The sequence below is a fragment of the Anopheles gambiae genome, chromosome 3, assembly GCF_943734735.2.
Source record: "Anopheles gambiae chromosome 3, idAnoGambNW_F1_1, whole genome shotgun sequence".
NCBI lineage: Eukaryota > Metazoa > Arthropoda > Insecta > Diptera > Culicidae > Anopheles > Anopheles gambiae.
Window position 1 is genome coordinate 95,020,379 of NC_064602.1, and position 25,081 is coordinate 95,045,459.

Sequence of the window (25,081 nt, forward strand, 5' to 3'; positions counted from 1 at the left end):
TTGCTTGACAACTTACACACACACACAAACAGCTCTGTAGGTTCGTCGAATCTAACTGCCCAGCAAGCTTTACATTTATTTTCAGTATTTTAGTTGAAATGGGGTGTGTGTATGAATGATGGAGAAACGAAATAAAGCATCGCTCTGCTCCGTTTTGGTTCAAATTAATGGGGCTAGTCCATACATACCTACACTCAGTGAAACTAATCTAACTTTAGGGTGAAAATATGGCTTACATCGTGACAAAATTTGTGTGCGTGTTTTGTGCTTAGTTTTCTCTTGTTGGTACCGCGTGTTGTGTATGATATGTGAGTTATGAGCGTGATATTGTAGGTGTGGTGAAGTGTGAGCACGCGTGGCTGCTTCAAAGCAAACCTATCTAGTAAGATCTCGTGAATCTAATAAGAATCACGATGGGATCTTGATCTTTGCAAGCCAATTGAAATCGATCGTGCTTCTAGCGAATGTGCGGGTGATGGATGAAGATCGGTTACACCATGACGATGGCAATGATGATGATGATGATGATGATGTGCTCTGTTGGTGTTTATATGACACACATACACATATATCTACGGCAAATAGGATCTCGGATGCACTTCCCTGATTGCCCTTGGAACAACCATTGAACAAACGTGTCTTCCTCATAAACCTTTGCCCTTGGCTGCAAGCATTCTCTGTGTTGGGGTGAAGGTGCTGCTGGCGCGCCAGACGGCGGCAGTCGTTTGCACGCGAATGATGAAGGCGTCCCTAAAAGCGAACCCTAAAAGCAAACCTATACCTGGCTCCGTCCCTATTGTAGGGCTCTCGCCTGTTTGGAACCCCAAACGGGAGCCTGATTTCCAAAACGGTGCGTGATTTAATGAGTGCGAAACACGTTCCCTGTCGGTGCTTCGTGATGGGTTTTGGTGGTGATGGTGGTGGTGATGGTGATGATGGTGCCAGGGTGTTTGTTGTGCTATACTCTTCTTTTGAGGGTGATCGTGATCATTGCTTGTGATTAACACGCATATTTTATTGTGCTGTTTGCCGTTTTGGTTGGTTTTCCTTATTTTGTTTCTTTGTTTCTTCTTCTTCATCTCCTTCTTCTTTTCTTCTTCATATTTTTTGTTCACCTTCCACACACATATGTCATGCTCCCCTTTCATGCTAGAAGATATTGCACTGTTCACAAAAAGACTGTTCACTGTTTTAACTGCTGCTGTTGTTCTTGTTGTTGTTGTTGTGCGCGATCGAGGTTTTCTCTGGTTGGCTGGTTGGTGTTGGCTCTACACCCCCTTTTTACTTGTATTTTTTCCTTCACACTTTTGCATTCGATTCTTGTTGATTTGTCTGCTGTTGGTTGTTCTGATTCTGCTTTGACAATCGTGTTTTACGTTTTTTTTATTACATCCTTCCCTTTTTCCTGTTAGAAGACTACCGATTCCGATCAACTTCAAATGTTTTGTTGTTTTCTTCTGTAGTGTATATGTGTAGTGTGTTTCTTTTAATTTCTCTTTAGTGATTGTGTTGTGTACTGTACTGTTTTGTGTTTTAGAGGGAACTCAGCTTCTTATTCGCTTTCAATATTGTAAACGTTACATCGGGGGACACTTTGGATAATCTAGGCGTGGTAAAAGAATATTCATTAAATTGAAACTAACATAAATATCACCGTTTTAAAGGCTTTTAACATATTTGGTATCGGGAGCGCGATCTCGCACTCTTACACTTTCTCCTCTTCACATTCTTAAGCGTTCCGGGTCATTCATCAAGCGGTTGGAGTGGAAAAAGCGGCGAGCGGCGAAGCAAAATATGACCCCGAACCGAGAGACGGTTTTGAGAGCGAGCCTCACCGGATACTGCCGGCGCCCGGGTGTCCCATTCATGCACGCCGATTGTCACATACACACAGAGTATAGGTTACACAAAAGATATAAGCGTTTGTTATTCATACGACGACAGCTAATGGTATGGTGGTTGATGGTACGGACAGACACTCCCGCGCCCATACCCGACGTAGAAGCCAGAAGGACTACGCGCGTTAAGGTTAGCCGTTATATCACAAGATTACTTAAACTATTACATACCAAAGCACCGGGCCAGGTGGTGAAAAGTGTTGATAGTGGATGAGGGAAAGCAAATTCCTGCCTGCTCTAGGTATGGCATTTATGATCGCAGTTCCGCAGCTACATCATATATTGTCATTAATGTTCATTCGTGCATCTTGATTGATTCCAGCTATTCCATATAAATTCCACTTCTTCTGCGCTCTTTGCCATACAGTTGGGAGCATAAACTCGTTTAACAAAAGCATGAAAAAGAAAAAAAAAGCATACAAAAATAATAAAACATAAATAAAAATTACAATGTATAATAAAACTAAACGTGATATAAAAAAGTATAAAGAAAAAAAAACATATTAACGACTTAAATGTTTTATAGTACGCTTTCTCTCTTTCTTTTTTAAAGTCACTGAATGCACAGCCGCTCAGACGCTCCGAATCAACGTCTCTCTGTGTTTAGCTGTCCTGTTTGTCGCACTTTCTTCGTTTTCCCTACCTTATTGACTTTTACAAAACTGAACCATTTTAAATACTTAGCTACTAAACACTGTACCGTACCTAGGCCTCTCTTCTCTCGCTCTGTCCCTTTCTTAGTAATACTTAGACGAAAGATAGTTATATGACGCGCCTGTATGCTCCGTTTCTATCCTTACTTGTCCTTGCCGTGCCATTAAAACAAAAACAGTAAAAGCTTTTACACTAAGATGAAGAGAAAAATTGCATTTCCCACCGCAAGGGTAGAGTGTTTGGAGTGGTAAAATTGGAAAAATAGAAGCAAACAAAAAACAAAGAAGAAAACGATTCCCTAGAAGAAGGTTAAGCTAAATAGTAGTAACAGAAAGGCACAACATAGTAGTAGACTATATATAAATATACAGCGAGATTGTTTTGAGTCCAGATTTGAGCATGCACGTAATGGTGTTTTCCCTATCTCCATCTGCAAATACCGCTTTTTAGAACCAGTAGAAACAACTGATCCGTATACTCCCTGGAATACACGACACAGAAAGGAAGTAAGCGAATGTTTTGCTTAAAATATAAAATAAAACATCCGACCACCATGTAACTTGTCCCTTTTCGGTATGCCTATTTGTTTGTTTGTTCTGAAATCGTTCTTGCGGAAGGGGATCATCTATTCTCCACCTTCCACGCATGCGTCTAATTTGTCTGTTTTTCTCTCTCCAAGTGTCCATCCTGTAAGCCATCTCTGTGTTCCACTTTGTTCCCATCGTTTTTTTTAAGTGTGTAAGTGTGATCGCTTCATTCAGCTTCAAATCTGAACTGGCTCATAATCGAATGTAATAGTTAGTGCTTGTTTCTTATCATCTGCTTCACGATCCTCAATTCGATCCCTGTTGAGCACTATTTATAATATCCTTCCTTTTACAGTTTGAATGAAATATTGAGACTCTTTGCCGTTCCATTTCTAGGTGGTTAATTTTTCTAAAGGGAGGCCCAGCAGTAGCACTTGCTCGAATTGGAATAGTGGTTTGTGTGTTGTTGGTTTGTTCTGTTCCGAAAGCGTTCTTTGAAAGCAACTGTTAAAATATTCCGCTGTTCCTTCTTCACTGTATTTATATAGCCTTAAGAAATTTGTCGTCGATCGTCATGCGTCGTCGTTCTCCGTTTTGTGTTTTGTGTAGCATTTGTTTGTTTGTTTGTTTGTTTGTTTTGTTTCCTGCTGTTGTTGTCGTCGTTGGTTACTATCTTCGGTGGTGTTGTTGTTGTTGTTGAAGTTGGTAGTAGCAGCCGCCGCAATCGCAACCGAAATTTCCGTCAAGTTTGTTTGTCATTCGACAGTTGGCAGCTGAAGAGTATAGACGGGTTCAAATTAAAGTGACGGTTAAAACAAGTGTGCGAAAGCAAAAAAAAAAAAGTGTTGTTCACCTCAGGTTTGGAGCTGTTATAAAAAAAAAAAAAAAAAAAATCACATAAGGGAAAAGCGACAAAAACCACAAGAGGTGGTCACAAGGTAGGAGACATGGGGGTCCAGGACCCGGGAGGGGGCATTCCCCTCGGGAATTATTATGAGCTTTTGGAGGGGCAAATTGAGCCCAAAAGAAAAATGGGAAAAAATATTAAAAGACTAGCTATTGGGAACGAGTCTTCGGAAGAAGAGGTCTTTTTAGTAATGGAAGCAATTAATTCAAACAGAGATTTGAACAAAGTGAACCCATTTTTGGTATCAAAGAAAATAGAAAATGCAATTGGCACTAAAGCCCTTAAAGTATCTCGGCTGAGAGAGGGAAAGTTACTAATTAAAGTAGCCAACAAGAAACAGGCAAACAAACTAAAAGATCTAAAAAAACTAACGGACGGTCGAGGCGAGGTAAATGTGCTAACAAAAGAACATCCAACCCTCAATACAAGCAAAGGAGTAATCCGATGCCCTGACATAGAATTCATGACGGAGGCTGAAATCATGGAGGGACTGAGCGAACAACGTGTCGTAGAGGTCAATATCCTCAAAAGGAAAGTTGATAACGAATTGAAAAACACACGTACGGCAATCATCACATTCAACTCAGGCAAAATACCTCGCATGGTCGACTTTGGACTGTACCCAGTAAAGGTTGAACTGTACATCCCTCGGCCAATGAGGTGCATTACTTGCATGAAATTAGGACACACAAAAAAATGGTGCAAGAATGAGAAAACATGTGCTAACTGCAGTTTACCGGTACACGAAACCTCTTGCAAAGAAACAAAATGCGTGTCATGCGGGGAGGACCACAACACGCTGGACAAAAACTGTCCTGTTTTCTTGGACGAAGTAGAAATAAATAAAATAAAGACAGAGAACAGAATTACGTATGGAGAAGCCAAACGCATACGGAGACGTCAATGCCCTACCATCCCAAAAAATTACACAACCGAACACTCATACGCTCAGAAGACCAAAGCAAAGACAAATGCTCCATCACCAAAACCATCCACTAGCAGAAACAGCGATACCAATACTACAGAAAACAACCAAAACACAAACACAGAAATAAATAACCTACCAACAGAAAAAGTACACATCAATAACACCCTCACCACTCCACAGAACAATATAAATACAAATATCACGAAAGATACAGAAATCATTTACGATCTGGATGCCCTATCCGATACCTCTATCGGGTCAAAGGACTCCATTTACGTTCAAGAGATTAACAATACTCCTACAACCAACAAATGCACAAAAACAACTGACTCCAAAATAACAGACACATACATGCACGAACCAAATTCAGACAACGAAAAATTCGAAATTTTCAACTAGAAAAGATTCATGTACCAAATAAAAATAAAAAATTCAAATCCTCTACATCTACCAATATAATGAAAGGCTTTCAATATATTACAAGCCAATATACAAGGATGGAAGAATAATAAAGACGAGATAAGAGAATTACTCCTCAAAGAAAAAATAGATGTAGCATGCCTACAAGAAACGTGGTTGAACACCAACACATACAACTCAATAAAGATACCTCAATTTCACGCCATTGCTCAAAACAGAGAGGACGGGTATGGTGGAAGCCTAGTGCTTATTCGCAACACACTCAACTACGAACAAATTGACATCATCGCTCCTAACCCATACATACAAGTTGCGGCAATAAAAATCAAACGTTCGGGTTTAATCATCGCTTCGATATACGTGAAACCGAATACACCTGCTCAGCAGTTCAATTCGCTATGTAATAGAATTTTTTCTAGACTAAAAAAAAGCAACCGAACAATTACAGTAGGCGACTTTAATGCACACAGCACAGAATGGGGAAATCATTACTCAAATGGCAAAGGAAAGTCACTTCTAGACACAATCATAAAATCTAACATGAAAATTATACATAATAAGGAATACACCTTCATTAACCCGGACCCCAATAAACGAAATTCGGCCATTGACCTCACAATAACATCGAGACAGCTTTCAACGGTTACACAGAGAAAGGTTACCGACATGCATGTAGGTAACAGTGGTCATCGGGTAATAATATCCTCGCTAGATGAGACTCCATCTCCCCCAAACCAAAGAGTAATTTATAATAACAAAAAAATAGATAGTCTAGTAAGAGTTTTACCATTTAAACAAAACACCAGCATCGACACTATAACTACTGACATCAACAAAATTATCAAGAACAACATGTCCAAATCCACGTTCATCCCCAAATCATGGTGGACAGACGAGGTTCGGGAGGCATGGACCAATAAAAATGAAGCTAGGAAACTTTACAATAACAATCAAACTATAGATAATCACATAGAATATAAGAGAAAGCTGGCAAAATTTCGATTCCTAATGAAAAGAGGTAAAGCAAGCAGCATCGAAAAAAAAATAAAAGAGGTGGACTCTCAAACATCATCTGAAAAACTCTGGAGGCTAATGGGGACCATTCAGGGAAAGCCACCAAAATCAAACATAATTGCCAAAGACACCGAAAAAGCCAAAGAATTTTTAAAAATAAACTTCAATAGTAATAACAATAAAATAAGACCCCCTTCCCCTCGATTTATAAGTGATGTAAATATTTTAGACGAGCAGAAATGGGATAGAATCATAAGATCTAAACGGAACTCTTCCCCTGGGGTAGACAAAATAAGTTACAACATCCTAAAGCTGCTGAACAGAGATAACACACATGCAATAATAAAAGAAATTAACACAATGTACAAAACGGGAAAAGTGGATAAAAAGCTAAGAAGAATTAAGATTGTTGCCATCAACAAGCCTGGAAAAGATGCTAACAATGTCGCAAACTACAGACCAATTGCCTTGTTACCAACTATAACAAAGATTACAAATACAGCTATACTAGAAAATATTCAACTGATTACTGAAAAATACCAACTCCTACCTTCAACATCGTTTGGCTTCCGGAAAAATCGAGCAACAACATCAGCCGTCGATTTTCTGACGAATAATTTAAAAAAAAATAACCGAAATAACAAACACACTGCTGTAATTTTTATTGACGTAAAAAATGCGTATAACAGTGTAGATGTGAACATTTTAGCTGAAACTATGATAAGAAATATGATATCTCCCGAAGATATCAGATGGGTAATAAACTTCTTGACCAACCGATGGGTTGAAATAGCTTCAGATGGCCAAATAATTAGAAGAAGGGTATCTAACGGTCTCCCACAAGGTGATGTGTTATCTCCGTTATTATTTAACCTGTACACCAGTAACTGCCATGCCTTAAATACAAATAAAATCAAACTAATCCAGTATGCAGACGACTTTGCTTTAATAGAAAACGGAATTACCCTACAACAACTAAAAACAAAACTGCAACGGTCCCTGAACCAACTAGCAAACATGCTAGCAGCACTAAAACTGGATATAAACATAGAAAAAACAAAAATAATGACGTTCACGAAAGATAACAACTATATTAAAATGAAAATGAACGGAGTTCCGATCGCGAGGGTCAAATCACATCGCTTTCTGGGAATAGAAATAGATGACAAATTGAAATTCCACTCCCACATAAAACATCAAATAACGAAAGCAAAAAAGAAAATGAATTTCATTCAAATAATATGCAACAATAAAAACAATATAAACCCTGGCAAAACCATCCAACTCCACCAATCTCTAGTGAGAGGCACTTTAGAGTACGGCATCTCTCTCAGCAAAAATGCTAACAAGAACGTGTTAAATTCCATAAATCCCATAATAAACCAAACCTTACGTAAAATAACTGGCTGCACTAAAACCACACCCATCAACACACTACTCGCAATTTCAGCAGAAATACCATTCAGTATAAGAAGCTCACTACTGGTAGAAAAACAACTCGCTAAAGCAATAGCCCATTCACTATTTAATCCTCAAGCACTCAACATCCATAGAAACACACCCCTTCGTAAATTATCAGCTCAAGAACAAACATACATAGCCAACAAAAGCATATACGATAACATAACCCGACATGAATTCAACCACTCCAAAAATAGTCACTTCCTCACCAATATCAACACCTCCATCCCTGATATAGACAACAGCAAACACAACTACAACATAACTGTGCTAAGACAAAAAAGCCTAGAGACCATAAACAGCCAATCAGGAGTAAAAATATACACAGATGGAAGCAGAATAGAGGATAAATGTGGTATCGGAGTTTACATACCGATGACCAACAAAGAAATTAAATTATCAGAAGGACTTCAACACCCGACTTCCATTTGCACAACTGAACTATATGCCATTGACCTTGCTTTAGAAACCGCCAGCAAAGAAAACATAATAAATTGTACCTTATATACAGACAGTCTAGCAGCATGCTACATACTACTGGCAGCGCAGCAAGAAATGCATATCGATGAACTACTCAGCAAAATCTTGCACAATTGTGAAAGGACACAGTGCCATATTCAATGGATCCCCAGCCACGTGGGTATCCCGGGGAATGAAATTGCAGATATGCTAGCAAGAATGGGTACCACAACTCAAACGATACAGAACAAACTAAGGTTAACGGATGCCATAACCCTCTTCACTAATAGAGCTAGGACGAAAGCCAACACTTGGTATTCCCAGACATGCCTTACTAAAGGAAAGAAATTCGCAATATATCAGAAATCCATTCCCAAAAAAATGTGGCACCATAACCTGAAACTCCCCCCAAAAGAAATAAAAATCATCAATAGGCTAATCGCTGGTCATGATTATGGAAATTACTGGCTCCAGAAAATGAAGTTAGTCGACCATGGAACATGTTCGATTTGCAATAAACAGGATACAGGATCACATAGAGTGTTTTACTGCCAGAAATATAAGATCGAGAGAAACAGACAAGAAAAACTCAATGAAGAAAACTTCATAAAGGCATGGAAAACAAAAAATATCAAAATTTTGAAAATAGTCACAGAATTCATCAAAGACAATAAGATATCGTTCTAAAACAACGCTTTTTTCAAATAATCAAATATGATCTACCTTAGAATCCTATCCTAACTCATAAACAGACCAACAGTCAGAATAACAACACAAGATTCACAAAAAGGAACACAGACAAAAATAACAAATCGATAGAACAAATCAAACGAGAAAAAGGAAAATAAGAAAAGCAGGACATATAGCCTTAGTAGCTGGTCCTAAACTAAAGAGGTTCGCAGTAAAACGCAACCACGGACTAGTGGCGGAGGGCCCAGGAAGCTGGACTCCGTGTACCGAACCGGGGTATAACCTCAAAAAGAGAAGAAGAAGAAGAAGAAAGTTTGTTTGTTTGTTTTACTTTGCATACGGAACGTTCCTCTCACGCGTGTTCCGCCACTTTCTGGCCTCGCTCTTCGCTCGGTCGGTTATACAGTTTTACTCTTTCCGTTTCGGTCCGCGCACTTTCCATGCGGAACCGGATTTAGTCCTTGTGCAATCTTCCAGCATCTTTGGGAGCTGTTTGTCATACAAAGTCAAGCTCGGTGCGCTTGCGGTACATTCGTCGCTCCATGGTGCGCTCGAACCACTTCTTCAGCTCGGACACGATGAACACACTCGAGGTGAGCGAGACGAGAAAGAGGAGATCCATCGCTGAGAGCGCTTCCGTTTGGAAAACCATCTGCAGCGGCGGGAAATAGATGACGAGCAGCTGGCCGAGGAGTGAAAAGCCGACCGCCAGCAGGAACATCCGGTTCGTAAACAGGCCAATCTGTAGCAGAGAAGCAGAAAAAATACAAATTATTGTTAGAGAATAGCACAAATAAAGTGAATGGTTCTTGAACTGTAAAACAACCATACTTGAAATACACTCTTTGTCTGCGATCGACAGCTCAGCGCATTCCACATGTCGAACAGCACAAAGCAGGTAAAGGTCATGGTCGTATCGCGGCTCGTCACGCCCGTCCCGTCCGCCATCTCGCGCTGGAACACCCACAGCGTACCGAGGATGATGATGCCCGCCGACAGCAGCACATTGATGATGAGCGATTTCGAAATCATGGGCTGTTTCACGTTCCGCGGTTTCTGCTTCAGCACGTCCTGGTCGACCGGCTCGACGCCGAGCGACTGGGCCGGCGGTCCGTCCATGATGATGTTGATCCACAGGATTTGCATCGCATTGAGCGGGTTCGAGATGCCCATCAGCGTGGACAGTGCAATCAGCGACAGTGCTGCAATCGACGTGGACAGCTGGAACCGGACAAAGTTGCGAATGTTCCAGAAAATACCTTTGCCTTCCTCAATGGCAGCACTACAAATTGAGACAAGATTCGGTTTAATATTTTTGTGTGTTTTTATAGGAAAAATAATCGCGTAAAGTCTTACATGATCGTATGGAAATCGTCATCGACCAGGATCATGTCGGCAGCTTCCTTGCACACGTCGGTACCGTTCTTGCCCATGGCAATGCCAATGTCGGCACGCTTGAGCGCCACACCGTCGTTCACACCATCGCCCGTCATACCGACGATGTGGCCGTTCTGCTGCAGCGCCTTCACGATCGCGAGCTTGTGCTTGGGTGTGACGCGATAAAACACGCTCACCGTGTTGATTATCTTTTCCAGCTGCATTTCGTTCATCTGATCAATATCATGCCCGGACATGGCCTGCATGTGCACAATGTCTAGTCCAATTTTAGAAGCTGTTAAAGATAAGAGAGGAAAAGTAGGATTAATTACAATATTTTAGTTCTTATTTGGAAATAATTGCTTTGAGTTGCTTAAATTAGTGTAATTGAAGAGAGTTGCATTTCTTCAACTGGGTCCGGCAACCCTAAAACGACCCTAAAAATCGCAGGTCAAACGGTAACCTGCTCAACCAGTCACCGGTTGACGTAAGGGAAAAGAAAGCTGGGGGTGCACATTCCGGTCGTAGGGCCTAGACACCTATATAAGCGGACGTCTGCGGCACAGTAGAACAACATTCGCAAATTACACTTCGAACTGACAACAACAACGATGAAGCTGGTAAGAACACTTTGTCCACCTTTCGTCTTCCTGCACATATTCGCTAACTTTCCATCAAAACCATTCTAGTTACTCGTCCTCTGCTCGCTAGGAGCGCTTCTCCAAGCATCGATCGCCACGCACGACATCAATGTTCCCGTGCTGGTGCCGGTACCCCACATCAAGAAGGTCCCGATCAGCATCCCCAAGTACGAGCACACCAAGGGCGAGATCATCAAGCACGTCCCCGAGCCGATCATCAAGCGCGTCCCGGTGGAGAAGCACGTCGACGTGGAGAAGCAGGTCGAGGTCGTGAAGCAAGTGCCCGTAACGAAGGAGATCGTCGTCGAGCGGCCGGTGGAGGTTATTCGCGAGGTGCCGATCGAGAAGGTGGTCATCGAGAAGGTGGAGGTGCCGTACGAGGTGATCAAGCACGTGGAGAAGATCAAGCACATCCCGGTCGAGAAGCACATCGAGGTGATCAAGGAGGTGGAGGAGATCCGCGAGGTGCCGTACAAGCGGTACGTCTTCAACAAGAAGCCCTACCCGGTGGCGTACAACGAGCCGGAGGAGGTGCAGGTGCCGTACACGGTGCCGGAAACGGTCGCACCAGTACCGGTGGTGGTAGAACCGGTGGAACCTTCGCTGAAGGACAAGTTCCACAACCTGGCCGGTAGCTACCTGCCCGATCCGGTCGGTTTCCTCAAGAAGTTTGGCAAGCATTAAGGAAGGGGGAGTGCAAAACGCTGTTCTGCAGTATGAAATTTAAATAAAGATATTTATTACACTCGAGTAAACCTTTCCCTGTAATATTCAGTTTCTATTGCAAGGTGTAACCAGCTGAACGCATCCAATGAAAGAATTATAGGGTTTTCCAGGGGTTGTGGGACACTTTAGTGACTTTTTCTTATGGGAAGTGAACTTTATATGAGGGGAATTGGAGTCTAGAGCATGCTGTTTGGACAGGCTCATTGAAAATTTGAATGTAAAAAAGGATTTGTTAAAAAAGACGAAATAGAGTGCAATTTCCATCACATAAAGTTAATATTCTGTTAGAAAGAGTCAAAAAAGTGTTCCACAACTATAAGAACCCCTGAGAAACCGTGTAAGTTAAGAACAGCCTAGGCTAGGACTGAGTTTGTCGTATCCTGACAAAGACTGGGATTGTCTGTTGAATACAATTAGGTCTGTAAGAGACCTGTTCTAAGGGGCAGGAAACGTATAGTTCACACACGAAACTACGAGTGGTGTGTAACTACTTGGGCTGTTCGTCAACCGTAGAGACTTGACCAATCATACTATACAAGTAAAACTTTTTTTGGGACGCACTGATGACAAAGACATATTTGAACATAACATAACGACATTTTTTCATGTCCAATAAGAACTGACTGGCCTTCATATTTTGCTCCTATGGTTCTATAGAAAAAATCGGCGAAAATTCTCTGGACTAATTTGTTCAACGTGCCAACGTGCACCAACTCTCGATCTACGTAGGGGTTGTATGAATACATCACTGCCGCCATCCAAAAGATCACTAGAAGAAAGTAATGAACTTTGTTGTCAATCATTCGACAGAAATTGATTCCAGTAGTTCTATAGGTCTAGCACTGACATAGACACTTGTTGTTCTTCAGAAACACTCTGCTCAACGCAAATGAATCCAACTTGGACGCATACTAGAGGACGTTGAACCTAAAACGTATTAAGCAAGTTAGCTGCAGATTTATCACATTAAGCAGCAGACAATCGATATATTTTTGTTGAGAATCAATAGCAAAATAAGGCAAAAATGTGTAAATGTAAAACCATGCAACCTCGCCTCATTTAATCATTTTTACAGGCTTTTCATGGCAGTTGTTGAACTGATGTTGTGCTAATTCTATTTTTTACGTAATGACATACACGCCGTCATGCCGGTCTTATACAGGATATCGATAATACGTACGTATTTAGTATCACGCAGCCTGGTAGTGTTTACTACGGGAGACGCTCCATACGAGACTTGAACTCATGACGGGCATGTTGTTAAGTCGTTCGAGTTGACGACTACTGTACCGTCTCGTGTGCTAATTATTTTATTCTAATTTAACGTTTACTTCGGACACATTTGCTAAAAGAATCCGTTCTCATATGATAACGTATGATTTATAGAGTCAATAACAAATATGGCGAAATGTTAATAAAACGCTGTTTAAATTACTTTAAAAATCGTCTCAGATATGAAGAATAAAAGAAAAAAAAAACAAACTACAAAAGACATACATAGAGTGTTAAATTATTTCAACATGATTAGAATATAAAAGAAGTGAAACAAAAGTCTACTACATAAGCCAAATTTGATGGATAGACAATGAAAAATATTCATGAAAAAAGTAGAAAAATTATAAAACTACATACTAAGGCAAGTAATGTGAACTCGATATACTATTACAGAAAATCATACCATTGTTCTCAAAGATATTTCAACATATTTCAACAAAAGATAATACAAATTAAATCATCATCAAACCGAAAGAAAAAAGACTTTCAAAGCAAGTCTAGCATTGATTACACAGTTAACATTCTTAGACCGCCGTTAGGCCGCATGGGCCATTCCGTTTTCCCGTTCTGAAAGTCTGCCCAACATTAGTTAAGTAATGCCGGTAACATTACATTCCTTTTCACATACCGATCACATAATACTGTCCCATTTGCGTACCCTTTTCCCCCACCAAACGAGCCCTTTTCAATGCGCACACAAACCCACAATACGGTTAAGAAATTTTGCAAAAGGTAAGGTATAAAAGGGATTAGCAAATGGTACCATAACGTATTCACAGTTTAACATCCGTCGAAGGCACATCTCACCAGCAAGCAGTAGAGCTATTCACAAAACACATCATGAAACTGGTACGTTGAACCATCTGGCGCGGTGCAGCGACACGCAGTAAACCGTCCAATATTCTCATCCTTTTACTAACGCGTCCTTTTTCTCCCTTCTTGCAGGTTCTTTTCGTCGCCACCATGGCGATTCTCGGCGCTTCCCTGTCCCAAGCCAAGCTGGTAAAGGTGGAAGTACCGGTGGCAGTGCCCGTACCCGTGCCCGAGATTCAGCACATCGAGAAGCGTGTGTCCACCATCAAGGAGGTGAAGGTGCCGTACATTCAGGAGGTGCCGGAAGAGCACGTCGTCACCCACGTGAAGGAAGTGCCCGTAGTGAAGGAGGTGCCGGTCGTGAACGAAATTACGGTGTACCGTGATGTGGAGGTCGTGCGGGAGGTGCCGGTCGAAAAGATCGTACATCGGCGCGTGGAGGTGCCGGTGGAGGTGGTACGCGAGGTTGAGCTGGTGCGTGAAGTGCCCATCATCAAGGAGATTCCGCACGTGAAGGTCGTGAAGGTGATCAAGGAAGTCCCCGTCGAGGAGGTGATCGTGAAGGACCTGCCCGTGGCTGAGCCGTACCCGGTCAAGGTGCCAATCCACGTCCCCGTGCCGGTTCAGGCGCACCAGCTGCACCTGACGAAGCTGAACAAGTTCCCGCATTTGCACGGCATCAAGAACTTCCTTGGATAAGTCGGCGAGCGAGCATGTTTGCCATTGCCACCAAGGGCGGAATGTCCTTTCCTTTCCTAAATATCCTCCCATTCCCCCTCCCACATGTACACTGTTCATGTCAAATAAAAAGAAAACCTAACTTATTCACTCCAAACAAACCACTTACCGATTGCCATGGCCGTTTCTTGAGAGTCTCCCGTGACCATCTTCACCAGCACACCGCTCGAGCGCAGCATTTCGATCGATTCGCGCACGAGCGGTCTCGGCGGATCGGTTATTCCCACCAGCCCGAGATAGACCAGATCCTGCAGCGAGGTGCCCCGCGCAATCGCCAGCACACGCAGCCCTTTCCGCCCGATCTCGTACGCTTCCTGCAGGAATTCTGCCTCGTTCTGTTTGCTCAGTGCGATCGCTTGCCCGCCGTACCAGAACTTGGTGCACTGGGGCAAAACCATCTCGATCGCGCCCTTCACGAAGAACAGCTCCTCCTTCGTGTTGGCGTACTTTGGCACCGCCTTCACCGCCATCATCTTCTGCTCCGAGCTGAACGGGTACTCCTGGATGCGCAGATAGTTGTCCGCGGCCGAGTACTGGCCGTTCTTCATTGCCGCCGCCAGCAGCGCCCCTTCGGTCGGCTGGCCGAGCAGTGTGTCGTTCTGGATGATCGCATTGTTGCACACGACGCCCGCCTCGAGCAGCTGGTTGATGCTGGCCTTCGCATTGTCCATGCTGTTGCAGTCGCGGATGTGAATTTCCCCATTATCGTTGTAGCCGGCGCCGGTTACGTCCGCCATGTAGCCGTCGGACGTGATGATGACGGTGACCGTCATCTCGTTCTTCGTGATCGTACCGGTTTTGTCCGAGCAAATGACGGTGACGCAGCCGAGCGTCTCGACCGTTGGCAGCTTTTTAACGATGCAGTGCCGTTTAGCCATACGCATGACGCCGAGAGCGAGCGTTACGGTTACAACGATCGGTAGACCTAAGGTTGAGAACAGTGAACAAACATATTTAGTGAACTTGGTTTGAGCTTTTTTTCGTTGATTTTTCTGTTTGGGTTTTTGAAAAATATTACAATAATCCTAATCCTGTTGTTACATTTCCAGTTAATAAGAACAAGGAAGTATGCCTTCATGGATATTAAAAGTGTGTAATATATTGCAAAAATTTATTATACGTAATCGTTTCGACCAACACTGTTGATGCTATTACGATAAAGAATCAGCTGGTACAGATGCTCCCACGTCTTCTTCTTCTTCTTTGGCTCAACAACCGATGTCGGTCAAGGCCTGCCTGTATCCACTTGTGGGTTTGGCTTTCAGTGACTAATTGATTCACCCCCCATAGCAGGATAGTCAATCCTACGTATGGCGGCACGGTCTATTTGGGGATCGAACCCATGACGGGCATGTTGTTAAGTCGTACGAGTTGACGACTGTACTACGAGACCGGCCCAATGCTCCCACGTACTAAAAACATTTATGCAAAAAAAAAACGTTCTCCTTTGCACTCCCACATTCCTAAGAAAACCCAACTCTAGCAAGTGATTTGGCATCCTGCCAGCATTTATACGACAACACATTCAGCAGAGCACATGAGTCATCGGCTACACTTCGAGCGTAACATTGAAAACTATTTCTTATTCCAGAGTTTGATTTATTGTAATGCCGGAAGCAAAGTCGCAAAAAGAAAAACGCCACCGCATAACAAATGCGCTACTCTACTACCCTTGACGCTAGTTGGCTCGCATGTAAGGCTGGCAGTAATTCGTTTGTACCATTTATCATGCTGGCCAAAATATCATCGTGGGAGGTTAACGAAAGTTGCGGCGTCGGTCGGATCCAGTGTGGGCGGAGGCTTGGGGAGCAGAAACTTATCCTTTTATCACCTACCTTCCGGAATGGCGGCCACGGCCAAGCTGACGCTGATGGTGAACATTTCCACCAGCGGTTTGGCCTGTATCCAGCCGAGCAGCATGATGGCGCCGATGATGCAGAACGAGTAGAAGCTCAGCTGCGCGCCGAGAATGTCCATCGATTTTTGCATCGGCGTTTTTGGCGCTTCCTCGGCCTGCATCATTTTAAAGACCTCGCCGAACTCGCTGTTTTCGGCCGTGCTAACTACGATACCCTGTTGGGGTGGGTGGGTTAGGAAAAGCATGGGGCATTAAAATCCGGTTTCGTCAGTGACATTTCAGGACAACCGTACCTTTCCATTACCACATCTAACTAGCGTGCCCATGAAGGCAATGTTTTTCATACTGGCATGGTTCTTGGTGTTGTTGGCGTTCAGTACCACCTCGACGCTTTTGCGTGCCGGTTCCGTTTCGCCCGTAAAGCTTGACTCGTCGATCGACAGATCGAACGCTTCGAAGATGCGTATGTCGGCCGGGACGCGATCGCCTACGTTGAGGTACACGATATCGCCCGGTACGAGATTTCTTGCCAGAAACGTTTCCAGCCGACCTTCCCGTAAGCTAAGGGAGTAAACGATAAACGATGAGCACAGGTGTTCCGATGTACTAAAAGGCAAACGGCTTACCAGTGACATTCCGGCGGGACAAGCTTCTTAAGCTCCTCCAAACTTTTCTCCGAACGATACTCTTGGATGAACGCAACCGTGACGACGATAATGATCGCAATGGTAATACTGATTGCATCATCAAACTGTCGCATACAGGCACTCACGAGGGCGGAACCTAAAAAAACCGATATGACAACACAAATTATGCGTAAATAATCCAATTCGATTGGCGCATTCATATTTCCTCTCTCTCTCTCTCTTACCCAGCAGCAGCAGGATCAGTGGATTTTTAAACTGCTGCACATACTTCATCCAGGGTGGCTCGTCGTCCAGTGCGTTGAGCTCGTTGTAGCCGACGATCTTGGAGCGACTGTTGGCTTCCGACCATCGCAGGCCCGTGCGAACGTCCACCCGGAGCCGGGCCGCTACCTCCTGTGCCGAGTAGGCCGACGATTCGGCCGTCGACAGGAGCATTTCCTTTTCCGCGTCCGTGTCGTTGGCCGTATCTCCACCTCCTCCGGTGTCTATTGCACCGCTCTGCGAAACGGAAAACAGAGCAGAACGTCCGATGAGTAATTGGTTATTGTAAATGTGATTAGTGCGTTAGTTGGGATGTATTATACATAAAAAAACCATGCTGACAAATGTGATTTCAACAAGGGAAGTAGTAGAAATTTATCAAATTCAATTGAAACAAGAATAGTTTATTATTGGGGAATCTCAGAAAAGGGAACGTTAGGTGCGCTCGTTCAATAGGAGGACTCAATTAAACCGAAAATCAATCGTATCGGATTTGGGCATTTTCACATTCACGCATACAGTAGCATCACTCAAAAAAGCTCTTGATTAGTTTTCGCTCTTTATTATCTATTTCCGGTCCAATTCAAGAGGGATTAAATCTAAATTATTCTATTGCAGGACTGGCGAGGGTGGATGTTTATAGCGATGCATTTGGCGGCAAAGGTTTTGAAAATTCCTACCGGCATTTTCACTCGTTGATAGTTGCTTTAGGACGAATCGTTGCTGTTGAAAAGATTGGAAAATAAATCGAGGTTTTCAAACGCGCGCTACGATGATGTCGAGAGTGCATACTTTCAGGCGTATATGATTAAAACGCCTGCAAGTATGCCTTCAACATAGCAAATTGAAAATAATCCGACTAAAATATGATCCTTTTTATTTTCTTAATCCATAGTTGTTTGAATATGTAGTAATTAAAAAATGAAAACTTACAACAAACGATACATGAAGATTTTATGAAGATACATTTAAACATTCAACTGGTTGTCAGGGGAGTTGTTGAATTCTAGCGAAAATGTATCTTCATAAATAAAATAGCAATCGATTTTTCCCCCCAAACGTTGTTACACTTATTAAGATTGTTGTTCCCCTCCCATATGCAGTTGGTAAGAATATGAACTCAACTTTCTAGCCATATTCTCTCCGCCCGGCCTGTGCCAACGGACTGCAGGAGGAAAAACTTTCCCGTAAAACTTCCATCGCTATCTGCAGGAGAAGTATGTGCTGTGCACATGAGAGAAAACGATCACCGGGACGACTTGTTTTCCCCCCAGTGGGAATAAACTATTCTACTCTCAGCTGCTGACGCTCGATAGTGATAAAGTTAGCATATTCTTTGCAGTAGCAGAGGAGCGTGAGCAATATAAGCAGACAGCGTATCCGTTGCAACGCTCACAGTGAAAGCTTTAAAAAGTACATGATCCTGGCGGAAATGGCAGGAGGTGCCGGTCCTGCAGACGAAAGTTAATAAAACACATTCCGCTGGAGAGAGGTGTGCGACAAATTTCCGTCCCTGTCACTACTATTCCGCAACGGTTACATTAACTCCCAAGGATGGGTGGTGTGCGATGAGTATATATCACACTTATTCTGCTTTGCAATTTGTCAGGTAAAATATGAACCGTACGAAGATGATGAATGCGTCGAAATGCATTCATTGCGATGGAGTAGTGAGGAAGCGAATGTTTAAACACATTATGAAGATGAAATGCACGCTTGTAAATCATATTAATTTCATTTTAATGAATGCTTACACATCGCGTACCTTACACTTTTTCCCATATTGAAGATTGCAATGTCTAGCTTACCTTCAAACGGGCTAGACTTTCATCCTGCTGCTCGTACAATACATTTTATTTGCACAGCATTATAGCTGTCTTTCCTACGTGCCTGATGGTGTTTGCTTTGTCTTTAATGAAGAATTTTCCAGTAAGAAACATTCCCTTTCTCCCAAAACAAACCGTCTGTGTATGTGGTAAGAGACAAACGATGGCAAAGGTACACAAACACACATGGGTTATGCTTGCGGTGCGTCATACGCACGTTCACGACAAGAGCTTAAGATTCCTGGAAAACATAAATTGGGCCGCGTCATTAGGAACACCGGTAATGTGTGGCGTGCGTTCTGGCTGCTGCTAATGAGACAAAACGATACAGGCAAGAAGTTTAATTCCTCCCGGGATTAGCAAGGTTAAGTGCAGGAGAAAGAGAGGCGGCGAAGCACGATTATATAAATGTGGCCAATTACTATCAACTAAAGCCAGGAACATAAAGGGATGTGAAGGATTAAATTCTTAAAGCGAGCAACTTTAGCGAGACAAGATGTTTCAAGCTCACTACAACCGTCTAACGATTGTTTGGAAACTTCTTACAAATCTCAAATCTCTCTTTGTGCTATATAATTGTAACGGCAATTGAAGAACCAATACAATAGATCCTTTACACGCTCTCCTTGATCGTTCTCTTAAGCGCTTTGTTCGTACGCCTGCCACAAACCGAATTAATTTGCATACTTTCACGACTTTTCTCTCGTACGTCCGTTTTTACCGCTGAAGGTAATCGAATAATGGCGTTATGAAATCGACTTTTCCATCCATCACCGTTTTGTGCATTGCCTCGGCGTATCCACCATCCTTTGGGTGGTTTGGTGCTGTTGTGCTGGGCTATGATCGATTTGCATTTTTCCTCTCCACAAGTGCGCAGATGGGTTGAGTGTGTACGTTGATTGGAAAAACGGCAACGGAAGGGTAGCGCTTTATCGCACTTTGTTTTAACGTTCTTCGTTGAATCGTTGCCTTACTATCGGGAAACGGTTTACTAGCGCGCTTGCTTTTGGCTTTACCTCTCGTACAGCTTTTGTGCTTCGTACTTACAAAGATGCCATTTTTCCCATTTTAACGTTTAAACTATCGCGGGGACCTACATTGTTTGGCACGGTGGGAAAAGTCATCAACAAGGCTCATGCTACCGCTCTTTGTGGCACCATTTTAAATAATGGAAATATGAATTACATCCTTTCCTTTGCTTTTCCTTCATAGGAATAAAGCAAGAGTGAGTGAGAAACTGAACGTTATATCACCGCCTGTGTAAGGGTAGCTGTTTTTATTTTCTTTAATTTCCCTTACCAATAATGCTGTTTTGGTCCAGAAGGTGGAAGAGCAAAAACATTTAGCTTCCAGAATCATCGCCACCCAGCAGCAGGACCAGCAGGACACAACTACAAACCTTCCGCGTGCGGTTGGGGTAATGAAATTTTTATAATTTAATCCCTCAACCACCAAGCTTCCCTCAGCATCGCCGAGTGATGCTTTTGTTTTGGGGAGTGTCTCGGATAAGCCCGCATGAAAGCTCGTATGCTAAAGCGAACCCTACTGCTGGCTGGACCTGCTGGTGTGTTTTGTTGTGTTGGAAGCGATAACGATGCTTTTTTCACCACCACCAGCAGCAGTAGCAGACAATCTAATGACTTGCCAGAAAGGTGGTGTACCAGAAGACACAAAAGACGTTGCATGCTGATATTTTGTGAAAAATGGAGGGTTTGGATTAGAGATAGGAACCGCTCTGCAGTGAAATTGAAAGAGAGACTGAACTTTTGCACAAACAGCATCCGGGGTGAGGTATCACTTTTCGTTTGGGCTGCAGACACTGTTAGGCACTGGTGGAGCTAGAGTAATAGAAGTAAAATCATTTCGAAGACTACCAATTCCTTTAGAAGTGGTAGAAATACAGAGCAGTGTACATTTTTGAAGATGAAGCAATTTTCTACCCCGCACGATAGCATAACTTTTCACAGGAAATCCCCAAAAGTGACTCGTACTCCTGCTGTCCTAGCTCAAAAGTGGAAGAAAGGAAGAAGAAGTCCAACCCAGCTTTTCCAGGCGACCGATCGAGCAAAAACCCCTTTCGATGAAACTTTTGACCAGCAGCAGAAGGTTCGGGAGTAAATGAATTAAAGCTGCCCGACGTTCTCTACACGAGTGTGGCGTGGAGGGAAAGAACTTGTGGCAAACAGTACCCAAAAACACGTCAACGACCCCGAGAGGTGCTGGAGTGCAAAATGTTGCCTGATTGTTGTTGTCCCCCCGCGTGTGTACGGGAGTTGCTTTTCTCCCGGCCCTTGTTAGTTCGTTTGCATAATTGATAAACTCATTGCACGCTCCCGGGCAGTTGAACGAGTGTCGTCCGGCCCGTGCGGGCAGGCAGTGAGAAGAATTTTTCCCAACCGGGTCGTCGTGAGCGTGAAGTGGTCCCGCACGTTCGCTTGTTATTTTCCCAGCGTGATTAGTAGACAGTGATGTAGTGAGGCAATGAATTGCAAAAACGGTAGAGGGCGCTGTAGATAGGTAGAAAGGTAGTGCTATTCGAGTGAAACATTTCAACTTATCTTTAAAAATGAAGTACAAAAGGAAGGATAAACATAAGCGTACGCAACCCATTGGTTTAATCAACCCAAAAGCCCTACAATTCATTGTCACGTCAACAGGTGCGAGCTTATAAAAATGCTTAGCTCAACACTTTGTCCATAAATTTATGAGTTTTGCCGCACCGGCCTGACAAAGCAAAGCATTGGCAGTGGGTTGTTAAAAATCCTATAAACTTCAGCTTCACTCTCCAGCCAGTATTAACACTTTATTTCCACAGCCACAGAGAGAGTGAGAGCTAGTGGAATGATAAATGGATGAATGTTTACCATGCCGCATCCGCATTTTCATGCGGCACGTTTGTCCATCCACCGTGGGACTGGAAGTTTTCGAATAGAGACAAAGTTTTTCACAAACGGAAGCATAATTTGCTGGCGGTGGCGGCGAATGGTCGTAAAATCAACTCGCTCTGATTTAATTGTTTTCGAAAAATGATTTAAACCTCTTCGTAATTGGCCAAACAGTGGCAAACGGAGGACAGTTGTGGGATCCAACTTTCTATCCAGTTTCACAACCTTAAAGTGAGTAAAAAAGAATGAACATACATGGTTTACTAAACGTATGCATCTTTAAATAAAATTCATTAGACACTTATGTCTAGTGGCGCCATCTGGCGGGAAACAGCGAAAATGCGAAATATGAAACATGACACATCCGAACGCATGATCCGTTTATAATATTAACAACCACCGGAGAAACAGACATTCCATTCCATTGAAACTGCTCCAACAGATTCTAGCCATGATGCTAGTGCTCTGAATCGGACAGCATAAATCCGTTCGCACGTTTGCGGTCAAGGACTCGAACGCAAACCCCCATCGGGCAAGGGTTTCCACAGATCGGTCGAACGCAAACCCCCATCGGGCAAGGGTTTCCAACAGATCGGTCGAACGCGATACACCCGCGCGTTCCAGATGGTTTGCCCGACGTGGACACTAAAGTAAAAGGACGCCCCGTCTACCCCTTTTAATTACGGATTCACCGAGAGAGGGACTCACGCAAACAGCTTTCGCAAACACAAACGCTGTTCTCTCGCCATCTCAGGTGGTGGTGAGGGTAAACCATTTGCTAAACCCGGTTGTTTGCCTTTGCTGTAGATTGGTGGCGTGGAGTATGGGGTTTGCAACATTTCCGTCCCTTTTTTGTGCTTTGCCCACCCACCCAAAACGGACACTATTACCACCTTCATCATCAGGCGGCAGCGACCGGGGTGGTATCGCTAGCTTAAGTGGGCGAACGGGCGCAAAACAATTCTCACCCGGTTTCCAAGAGCGTGGGGAGAAGGGAGGGAATCTCTCGCCATCCCGTCGAAAAGGACAAAGTTTTATCTTGCCCCGGCACAAAATAGGTGTGACCGCAGTTGTTTTCCCTTCATTTTCAACGTCCCCTTTCCGGTGGAGCTTTGTGTGTGTGTGTGGGGTGTATTTTTCCACCGGTCCCGTCCGGTGGGTTTGTTTTTCCGACTCATTGTGTACCGGATGGATCCGCGGCATCCGCATGGCTCGGCTGCGTTCTTGGTACGTTTTCATGGGCTACACTTTTCGGGAAACGTCTATTTGCTTGTGGTCCTATGCAAACTTGCTACCACCATCGTCAGGAGCATCATCGTCAACGACAGTGTGTCCGGTCGTCGAGATCATGTTGTGTGTGCACAGTAACAAGGACGCAACCCTGAGGAGCTTCGAGCATTAATGGAAAGATTAGATGATTTGTATGGAAATCCATGCAAGCACAAATTATTAATGTTACTTATTAATACTTTGTTTCCATCACATCAGAAAAAATAAATGGTTGAACAAAAATACAAGAAAATCTTAAAAAAAAGGTTATACTTTCTTTATGTTAAATGTAAAATTTCATCCGTAGAAAATGAAGCTCACAACCGGCGAAAAACGTGACTGAATTAAGAATACCCTACAGGCTCTATCCATTTTGCCACAAGGTTTACACCGACAGGCAACAAATGAAAACGGGAAAAGTCACGCAATTATCATAATTTTCCGAACCAGCACCGACGAACAAGCAACAAGCTGCTTTCCTTCCTGAGTCAGACCGCAGCACAATGGAATGTTTTTAATTTAAGTTACTGTTGTAGTGTTCTGTAGTGGCAGCAGTAGAGAACAAAGAGAAGGAACATGTTTTACTTTAATTGCTTAGAGAAGGAAAATTAAACACATGACTGTGGTCTGATGAAGATAGCCTGAACAAACGAAGAGATTCAAAAATATCCTTTATTTAAAAAAAGTAATCCCAGGAATACCCTTCTTACTTGCAGCTGTACTTGGTTATATTCAGAGAAACTCAACACGAACGACATGAAAAGTCGCTAAAAACAGACAACCGAACATTCCCTTCCTCTTCGTGTCATTTTCTCGACCAAAGAAACAGAATCATTGATCAAAAAAAGGAAACCCAAAAAATTTGAATTTCTTCATCCGCAAAGCAGAGAAACATCAACGAACGCCAAACCAGAAAGTTCAATTCAAGTTGTTATAGGGAAAGATTTGCCAACGAACAAACAATGCCCGGCGAGACACGATAACTAAAAACAAAACATTAAAGAGCCTCACAGAGATACAGATGTTTCCGGAGGGGTGTCTCTCTCTCGAGAGACGAAATGAAACAACACATTTGGCTACAAATCAGTTGGTTCAACCGTCACCAACCGGCTCCTTTCGCTTTACTGGGAATTACTGTGCTGCAACTGGAGAAATTCACCCCAAAATACCTCCCTCCCCCAAAATATAAAACAAAAACCCAAGCGGAAACATCCTCGTTAAGGGTGAAGTTGTTTTTGGAGGAGACCAGCCAGGGCGGGTTTGAAGGAATTGTTTCTTCCAGTTGTTTTTATTAAGTTTATTTTCTGCTAGCTCTTTCCCTGGCTCCTCCGCTGGTGGTACGAAAAAGCGCAAATCCAATTTATGTTTTCGATGCCTTGCACATGCTTCTGGTGCTAGCTTTCTAGCCGGTGGAAAGTTTTGCCTTCCCACCAGCGCAGCGTCCTTTCGCCGGGGTAGCTTTTCACAAGCGCACAAATAAACATTGTTAATGCTGCTGGCTGGCTTTTCTTTCCTTCGATGTTTTATCTTTTTTCGCTTTCGCTAACAACCTTTGTTGGATTGTTTTTTTACAGTGTGCAAAAAATAGAACATTTGAATGATATCTCTGCTGCGAAGCTTTCGTTCAATCACCCTGTCTGGGCACCAATAAACAATGGTTCGTCCCAGTTTTCTCCAACGTCATATCCTGTTGCACTTTTCGCTCTTGGTTTTCTGTCATTAAGGATGTTTCCGTTTTTTCTTCAGTGGCATCTGTAATGGTTTGGTGGATATTTCCTTTTTTCCTGGCCATGTTTAACGGATGTAC

The 25,081-nt window shown here is 43.1% G+C and overlaps 3 protein-coding genes across 8 annotated transcripts in view; 2 read left to right on the forward strand and 1 right to left on the reverse strand.

Annotated features, from left to right (window-relative positions):
* Positions 1-104: 104 nt before the first annotated feature.
* Positions 105-25,081, reverse strand: part of LOC1280561 (calcium-transporting ATPase type 2C member 1) — a 60,895-nt gene continuing 35,918 nt past the window's right edge. For 5 of the 6 annotated variants that reach the window (XM_320413.4, XM_061662443.1, XM_061662446.1 and 2 more), the window contains 8 exons: positions 17,258-17,531; positions 17,013-17,169; positions 16,680-16,947; positions 16,364-16,601; positions 14,638-15,453; positions 10,315-10,630; positions 9,790-10,240; positions 105-9,700 (listed from right to left, as the gene is read on the reverse strand). In XM_320413.4, coding sequence (XP_320413.4) covers positions 9,455-9,700; positions 9,790-10,240; positions 10,315-10,630; positions 14,638-15,453; positions 16,364-16,601; positions 16,680-16,947; positions 17,013-17,169; positions 17,258-17,468 — 2,703 coding nt within the window. In that variant the 5' untranslated portion in view covers positions 17,469-17,531 and the 3' untranslated portion in view covers positions 105-9,454. Of the gene's footprint in view, positions 9,701-9,789; positions 10,241-10,314; positions 10,631-14,637; positions 15,454-16,363; positions 16,602-16,679; positions 16,948-17,012; positions 17,170-17,257; positions 17,532-17,974; positions 17,997-25,081 lie in introns of those variants that run through there. The other variant, XM_061662448.1, reaches the window with a different exon arrangement.
* Positions 10,867-11,731, forward strand: LOC133394056 (mantle protein-like). The gene is made up of 2 exons (XM_061662485.1): positions 10,867-10,955; positions 11,025-11,731. The coding sequence occupies exons 1-2, from the start codon at positions 10,947-10,949 to the stop codon at positions 11,658-11,660; spliced, it is 645 nt and encodes a 214-aa protein (XP_061518469.1). The 5' UTR covers positions 10,867-10,946; the 3' UTR covers positions 11,661-11,731.
* LOC133394057 (mantle protein-like) lies at positions 13,753-14,629 on the forward strand. Its single transcript, XM_061662487.1, has 2 exons — positions 13,753-13,826; positions 13,923-14,629. The coding sequence occupies exons 1-2, from the start codon at positions 13,818-13,820 to the stop codon at positions 14,487-14,489; spliced, it is 576 nt and encodes a 191-aa protein (XP_061518471.1). The 5' UTR covers positions 13,753-13,817; the 3' UTR covers positions 14,490-14,629.